The sequence below is a fragment of the Saimiri boliviensis genome, chromosome 5 (assembly GCF_048565385.1).
Source record: "Saimiri boliviensis isolate mSaiBol1 chromosome 5, mSaiBol1.pri, whole genome shotgun sequence".
NCBI lineage: Eukaryota > Metazoa > Chordata > Mammalia > Primates > Cebidae > Saimiri > Saimiri boliviensis.
Window position 1 is genome coordinate 32,463,309 of NC_133453.1, and position 8,570 is coordinate 32,471,878.

General features: G+C 43.7%; 1 protein-coding gene across 2 annotated transcripts; it reads left to right on the forward strand.

Annotated features, from left to right (window-relative positions):
* Nucleotides 1-4,644: 4,644 nt before the first annotated feature.
* LOC101030918 (gamma-crystallin B) lies at nucleotides 4,645-8,077 on the forward strand. 2 transcript variants are annotated; one of them, XM_003925602.1, is made up of 4 exons: nucleotides 4,683-4,691; nucleotides 4,785-5,027; nucleotides 6,449-6,462; nucleotides 7,753-8,008. In XM_003925602.1, the coding sequence occupies exons 1-4, from the start codon at nucleotides 4,683-4,685 to the stop codon at nucleotides 8,006-8,008; spliced, it is 522 nt and encodes a 173-aa protein (XP_003925651.1). The 2 variants fall into 2 exon arrangements, with proteins under 2 accessions (XP_003925650.1, XP_003925651.1); XM_003925601.4 differs by lacking the exon at nucleotides 6,449-6,462 and having other exon boundaries at nucleotides 4,645-4,691; nucleotides 7,736-8,077.
* Nucleotides 8,078-8,570: the final 493 nt, after the last annotated feature.

Sequence of the window (8,570 nt, forward strand, 5' to 3'; positions counted from 1 at the left end):
AGCCTGACCAACATAGAGAAACCCCATTTCTACTAAAAATACAAAACATTCGTTGGCTGTGGTGGCACATGTCTGTAATCCCAGCTACTTGGGAGGCTGAGGTAGGAGAATCACTTGAACTCAGGAGGTGGACGGTGCAGTGAGCCGAGATCATGCCACTGCACCCCAGCCTGGGCAACAAGAGCAAAACTTTACCTCAAAATAATAATAGTAACAATAAAGTAAAATAAAATAAATATGGTCTGTCCCAGTTGACTTTTTTGTAAAAATCAATAAGCTTATTTTAAAAACTATATGGAGTTGCAAGGGACCCAGAATAGCCAAAACAGCCTTGAGAAAGAACAAAAAGCAGGAACATTCACACTTCCCAGTTTCAAAATTGACCACAAAACAATGGTAATCAAGATAGCGAGGTACTAGCATAAGGACAGACATATAGATGGATGGAATAGAATTGTGAGTTTAGAAATAAACCTATTATATGTTTATGTTCAACTGATTTTTTTTTTATTTTACATATCCCTGGGTGGAGATTTATCAACTGATCTTTGACAAAGATGCTAAGATCATTTGATGGGGAATAAATAATCTTTTTAATGAATAGTGCTGGGACTACTGGATACCCACATGCAAAATGAAGCTGAACCCCATCTCATACCATATATGAAAATTAACTCAGGATAGGTTGCAGTGGCTCAAACCTGTAATCATAGCACTTTGGGAGGTTGAGGCCGGCAGATTGCTTGAACCCAGGAATTTGAGACCAGCCTGGGCAACATGGTGAAACCCTGTCTCTAACAAAAAATACAAAAAATTAGCAACTGTGGTGGTACACACCTGTAGTCCCAGCTACTCAGGAGACTGAGGTGGGAAGATCACTTGAGCCCAAGAAGTTGAGTTGCAGTGAGCTGTGGTCATGCCACTGCACTCCAGCCTGAATGACAGAGCAAGATCCTGTCTGAAAAAAAAAAAAAAAAAAAGGAAGAAATAAGCCTTCCACCAATTAATCAATTGGCCAATGCATTAGAATATATTGGAACTCTTGTTAAAGTGCAAGATATGTAGCACTAATAGGGTTATTCGGGTGCCAGAACTTGTGGTTAAAATTTAAAAATTAAAAAAATAAATAAATAAAAAAGCATGACATTGGACCTACTATGACAAGTGTATAATTTAGAGAAGATATAAGATCTGCACACCTGAAAAGATCACATCTGAAACAAACCATCAGTGCATGAAGAGACCATTAGTTAGGCCTTGAGTTCAATTCCCAGTTCTCTCACTCACTAGCTATGTGTACATTTCCAGATGTGTTTCTCCCTAGTGATCAGTACTGTGATTAGACTTCATGGACCAGGATCCCCCGACTGGACTGGATACTTCAGAGAACTTCACTCTGGCTTCCTCTAGCTGAACTCTTCCCAGTGGGGCAGGAGTCTGTGGGGCTATGGGACATGTCCACACTTCTCCTTCTAGACCACATTCTTCATACCTGGATCTTCAAAATTCCCTCCATTTAGACCCAAGCTCACTTCTGAGACCTAAGAGGGAGTTTTCACCAGGCCTAGCCTCCTGGGGACACTGGTAACCACAGGTAGCTGTTTGAGGAGGGGGCATATGGATAGAATTTGGAGATGTGAGAGAGTGGGAAGAAAGGAGGGTACTTCATAGAGTAGGGAGGAGCTCTATTATGCTTTAGGCATAATATCTCTCAAATATTTTGGGGAGTCCTGATGTTAATTGGACTGGGTTGGCTACATGATGCAGCTTGTATAAGATTCCTGGTACAATGTCTAGAATTTACTAGACACTCATGACACAGTAGGCTATTATTAAGTATTATTATTTTTATCATTGTGAGCCAAATTCGTGCTCCAAAGTTTGCTGCAGGTTCAGTCCTACCCATTTAAGCAAAAGCAGACATGGCATAGTTCAGCAGAGCCGTATCAGTGATGCAGTGATGTACTGATGAACTCAGCAGGTTTCATGTAGATGACATATAGCTGCTTACCAGAGAGCCAGGAAAAGAAGCCTGCAATAATCAGATTATAAGCTATAATAGTTGTGTTAGGGGAGGGGAGAGAGGGTAATGAATTTTCCACTGAGGCTTCTAAAAGACCTCAGTTAATTTTAATGGCTTTTAAATGAATGACTGTTTATGGAAAAAGGCAGGGTTTTGTGAGATCTATTCAAATATTTTGATATACAAGCTTATATTAACCATCTTAGAGGGCCTACATGAGTAAATTTTTCGATTTAAAGAAGCCCTGACTTTTTAAGAAAAAGTTTTACACTTATTTTTAAAGGAAAAAAGCTTGTGTATAACTTGAGAGTTAAACTCAGTATTCAAATACTCGTGATAAAAGGCTCAGGCACTGTCTTCTTTTTTTTTTTTCTTTTTTTTTTTTTTTTTTTTTTTTTTTTGAGACGGAGTTTCGCTCTTGTTACCCAGGCTGGAGTGCAATGGCGCGATCTCGGCTCACTGCAACCTCCGCCTCCTGGGTTCAGGCAATTCTCCTGCCTCAGCCTCCTGAGTAGCTGGGATTACAGGCACACGCCACCATGCCCAGCTAATTTTTTGTACTTTTAGTAGAGACGGGGTTTCACCATGTTGACCAGGATGGTCTCGATCTCTTGACCTCATGATCCACCCGCCTCAGCCTCCCAAAGTGCTGAGATTACAGGCTTGAGCCACCGCGCCCGGCTTTCTTTTTTTTTTTTTTTTTTTTTGAGACAGAGTTTCCCTCTTGTTACCCAGGCTGGAGTGCAATGGCACGATCTCGGCTCACCGCAACCTCTGCCTCCTGGGTTCAGGCAATTCTCCTGCCTCAGCCTCCTGAGTAGCTGGGATTACAGGCACGCACCACCATGCCAGCTAATTTTTTGTATTTTTAGTAGAGACGGGGTTTCACCATGTTGACCAGGATGGTCTCGTTCTCTTGACCTCGGGATCCACCCGCCTCGGCCTCCCAAAGTGCTGGGATTACAGGCTTGAGCCACCGCGCCCCGCCCTTTCCCCATTCTTATAACACAAAGAGATGTCATCAGCCAATACAGCATGTTTTGTTGCATTCAAGACCCAATGTCTCATTCTATGGATCCATCCATCTTCTAAAATACAAAGAAGTGGCTGAGAATCTCTTCCATTATTTCCTTTCACAAAGTCACCTTTTCTTTTTCATTTTCACACGCTTGGTCAGCCCACCTCTCCTGTCCCTCTTCGTTAGCCATGCGAGGTAAGTTCTGCAGCCTCACTCTGACAGCTCTGGTTGTGTGCTTGCCCATCCTAGATGCCCGCTCCCATCTCCCAGGGATGTCACCACATGGTCTGTCTACACCAGCTGGCAGAGGCTTCTGGGTCATTTTTATTTCCCTTCAGTCTTCCCAGGTCACCAGAGACTGGACAGAACAGAAGGGAGAGTATCAGAAGCAGTGGATGTAGTAGAGGAGTGAGCAGGAGAAAGCCCGTATCTGAACATATGTGGCTTCTGTGTCTTTGAACTTGACATGGGGTGACCTCATATGGGAGAACAATTGTTTTCCAGAATGGAATAGGAATCAACAGGGCTCTGTTTATCTGCCCAATTAATTAATAAGTCACTACAGGGAATAGAGAAGTGTGGCATGATCCTTATCCTTAAGCTTAAAACTCTTTTGAAGAGAAGAAACCTGGAAAAGAAGAAACTATGTGAAAGACAATATTTAAGAGAAGCTGGGCAGTAACGAGGTGATGCTGATGTTCAGAGAAGGGAGAGATGAATAGGAGCTGGATCTGAGATGAGATTTCCTAGGAAGAGGACCCTGGACGGCCTTGAAGATTGGGCAGAATTTCGCAAGCTTTGGGGAAGGGAAGGTGTTCTAGGCTTAGGGAACAGCTCCCATCCACATAGGCCCAAATTATCATGGGCACCCTGAATCTAGAAGACAAAATAAGAAAAAAGTTCTTTCTGGTTAGCTTTTCTTGGCTGCCAAAATTTAAATCAGATGTACCCACAGTTTTCAGGATGAATTTTGTCTACTGCCACTGGCTCAGTACTTAACCATAAGAGTTCAATACAACAGTGAGGATGAGGACATTTTTTTTCTGACTCGTTCTTTATACTTTGGCCTTCCTTTTCAAATGCTTCAAAGACCTCCAGAGCACTATGAAAGAAAGGATACACAGCTATAACACAATGAAGAATGAAAGTTAAACTATGCACACGCGCGCACACACACACACACACACACACACTCCCAAGTCTCCGTTACAGCTGATGAAAAACCCTGGCTTTTTTTTTTTTTTTTTTTAAATACCACAGTCCCTGAGCAGAATTCCTTACTTAGCTTAATGACCTTTGAGAAGTCAGCTAAGCAGAGTAAACAATAAAAATAAAAGCATAGAGACAGAATTTCTCCCATCCTTTTGCTCAACTAAAAGTGTACTCTATTCATTTCGATGGCAACAACAGCTTTAGTGAATTAGAACAACCCGAACCTACCAGAAAGAATGAGAGTAAACCATTCAGCCAACCCCAGTGACCAGGGGAGGGAGAGCAGCGAGCCTGCAAATCCCCTTACTCACCTAAATGGGCCCTTTTGTGTGATTTCCTGTGGAGGCAGCAGTCCGGGCTGCTATATATACAGCGACGCTCCCCCAGCCCCACACAGCACCGAGCGCACGTCTGCTTGCTGCCTTCAGAATGGGAAAGGTAAGTCCGGGGTACCGGCTGCTCGGTCTTGGCCCAGGTAGTGGTCTCCGTGGGGGCCCATCGCTCCTTGCTTCCACATCTTCCATTTTGCAGATCACCTTCTATGAGGACCGGGCCTTCCAGGGCCGCTGCCACGAATGCACCGCGGACTCCCCCAACCTGCAGCCGTGCATCAGCCGCTGCAACTCCATCCGGGTGGAGAGCGGCTGCTGGATGATCTATGAGCGCCCCAACTACCAAGGTCAGCAGTACTTCCTGCGGCGCGGGGAGTACCCAGATCACCAGCAATGGATGGGCCTCAGCGACTCCATCCGCTCCTGCCGCCTCATCCCCCCAGTGAGTGTGGCTCTGTCTTTGCCTTCCATCTTTTTGAAAATAAAAGCCATTTAATGATACTATTCTTTGTTGTTGTTGAGACAGAGTCTCACTCTGTCACCCAGGCTGGGCGCAGTGGCGCCATCTCGGCTCACTGCAGCCTCACTTCTTGGGTTCAAGAGATTCTCCTGCCTCAGACTCCCAAGTAGCTGGGATTCCAGGCATGCACCACCACGCCCAGCTAATTTTTGTGTTTGTGGTAGAAATGGGGTTCACCATGTTGCCCAGGCTGATCTCGAACTCCTGGCCTCAAGTGATCTGCCTGCCTCCACCTTCCAAAGTGCTGGGATTACAGGCATGAACCACCGCATCTGGCCTATTTAATCATATTATTCGTAAACCAAATAGTTCCAACTAGAGGACAGAAAGTGGAAGTGACAGTACAAGCCGGCCAGTCTAGAACGATGTCTCAGATGGGAAGTCATTCCTCATAAACTCTGTGTTGTTTTTTTTTAAATCACATGCTCCCAAATTTTATATTTTAAACGTAATCAAAAAGTTGAAAGATCACAGACTAATTAAGAAAAAGCAGGACATGGAGGAGACTAAATTTACCATCTGTTCAAGATAAAATGTATTAAATGTTTATTTCGAGCCATAGCAAGTCAGAAATCAAACATATCAAAATGTATAAATATAACCTGGGGCTGTTTAATTGATTAAAAGATACTTCTGTTTGCTTTGTCTTACTTTTCTACTTGATTATTCTTCCTAGAGAAGATAGGATTCTGTCTTCTGATTTATATTCTAATTTAATGGTCAGAACCTATTAGCTCAGTTAGAGATATAAATTAGAGAAAAGGCCAAATCTGAAACTAAAGTTTGAGATTCCACATTTTCTGGGGAGTGATGGCAGAGTTCTTAGAACTGTGGCATGTGGGAGGCATGGAATACAGTGTCATCAAAACAGAACTGAATGAAGGTGATCCTTGGTTCTGAGGGAAATGAGTAAGTTGAGAGCAGCAGGCTAGAAAGGAAACTTAAAAGTCAGACAGGTTGAAATTTGAACAGAAGACTAGGCACAGTGGCTCAAGCCTATAATCCCAGCACTTTGGGAAGCCAAGGCAGGCAGATCATGAGGTCAGGAGTTCAAGATGAGCCTGGCCAACATGGTGAAACCTTGTCTCTACTGAAAGTACAAAAATTAACTGGGCATGGTGGCATGCACCTGTAGTCCCAGCTACTCGAGAGGCTGAGGCAGAAGAATCACTTGAACTTGCAAGGTGGAGGTTGCAGTGAGCTGAGATTGAGCCACTGCACTCCAGCCTGGATGACAGAGTGAGATTCCGTCTCAATTAAAAAAAAAAAAATTGAACTGAAACTGGGGTTATGAAAGCAGAGATAAGGAAAACATGTCATTTTGTTTTACAATAGCTTAAGAGTCCTTGCTCCATAGGTGACATAAAAACAAATACATTAGTCTTACAGAAAATAGCTAAATGTTGCTATCTTTTAAACAATGGTAATACATCAAATGATCAGGGCTCAGTGGCTCAGGTCTGTAATCCTAACACTTTGAGAGGCTGAGGTGATTGGATCACTTGAGCCCAGGAGTTTGAGACAAGCCTGGCCAACATAACAAGACCCTGTGTCTACCAAAAAAGATACAAAAAATCAGCCAGATGTAATGGTGCACGCCTGTAATCCCGCCTACTAGGGATGCTAAGATGGGAGGGTCACTTGAGCTCAGGAGGCTGAGGGGGCTGTGAGTTATGATCATGCCACTGCACTTCAGCCTGGGTGACAGAGGGAGGCCCTGTCTCAACAAACAAGTAAGTGTGTGTGTGTGTGTGTGTGTGTGTGTGTGCACGTGCGCACACATGCACATGTTTGTGTGTGTTTGTGTATAATAGTGAATGCCAAATATCTGAGACAGATCTCAGTCAATTCAGAAAGTTTATTTTGCCACAGTTAAGGACACACCCATGACAGCCTCAGAAAGTCCTGAGACATGTGCCCAAGGTGGTTGGGGGCACAGTTTGCTTGTATACATTTTAGGGAGACTTGAGACATCAATCAATATGTATAGGATGTAAATAGGTTTAGTCTGCTAAGGCAGGAAGTAGGGGCTTCCTGGGTAGAAGTAGATAAGAGAAAAAAGGTTCTTTTGAGTCCTTGATCAGCTTTCCACTGAATACACAATTTAGTCTGACTCAGTGAATCTGCATCTTTACATAAACAGTCGGGGAGAGGAAGCAATCAGATATGCATTTGTCTCAGGTGAGCCTCGGAGGGATGACTTTGAATGGGAGGCAGCTTTGCCCTAAGCAGTTCCCAGCTTCACTTTTCCCTTTAGCTGAGTGATTCTGAGGTCCCAAGATTTATTTCCCTTTCGCTATTTGTATATAATATGACGCTTAGCTTTCCAATGATTCTCAGTTTTCTCCTTTGAGAAAGGCTTTCTCAAATAACAGGCACTAAAGTGATGTGATAAATTTTATTGTAAGCAAATCTTAACTCCCAAAGACCTCGATCTGCCCATGAATCATTAGACTCAGAGGTGAGTGACTCGGGGTGGGACAGCCCCTTCACTTTGCAACATGGTTGTTCTAGAAGCAAATTGGCCTGGGAGAACTTTCTAGGCAGCTGTAGCAGGGGAGGTGTAGGGACTGGAACTTGAATTTCAATCTATTTTTGTTCGTTTCTTGCTTTTCTGTCTGCTACTCCAGCACTCTGGCACTTACAGAATGAAGATCTACGAGAGAGATGAATTGAGAGGACAAATGTCAGAGCTCACAGATGACTGTCTCTCTGTTCAGGACCGCTTCCACCTCGCTGAAATTCACTCCCTCAATGTGCTGGAGGGCAGCTGGATCCTCTATGAGATGCCCAACTACAGGGGGAGGCAGTATCTGCTGAGGCCGGGGGAGTACAGGAGATTTCTTGACTGGGGGGCTACAAACGCCAAAGTTGGCTCTCTTAGACGAGCCATGGATTTGTAACTGACGTATTTAGATTCTCCACTTTTCTCCTGTAAAATCTAATAAAATATTTAGCTTGTGTTTCTGGCACTAGTAGAGTCCTGTCTTTCTTTCAACCTATGAAGCATTTATAAGCGATTATGGCACTCGGCTAACCATAATAACATGTTTTCAAGATGGGAAGCAATCTTTCACAAGGGGAATAATCCAGAGATACTATTGCCAGAACTCTTCTAATGACTAACATGTGTAGGCTCAAATAAAAGCTCATTTCACTTGGGCTCAGGCCATTTGTAGTTAGTCTCCCAAGGCTAGTTTTGCAGCTACAGTGGTGAGTTCCCACTTTTTGAAACAGCGCCAAGTTACCCTCCAGGTTAGCCCTATTGTCTTCCCTAATCACCCAAGCCTTAGCTGATGAGGAAACTTGTTCTCAGCATCTGGACTCTTACTTCAACTCCATAAACAAACATGTAAATGAACTGGTCCGCTCTTACCTATGGTACTCCTATCCTCCTAACACCATGCCTTTCCTCTCACTTCCATTGCCAATACCTCATTCCACGATGAGATTTCCAGTCCAAAT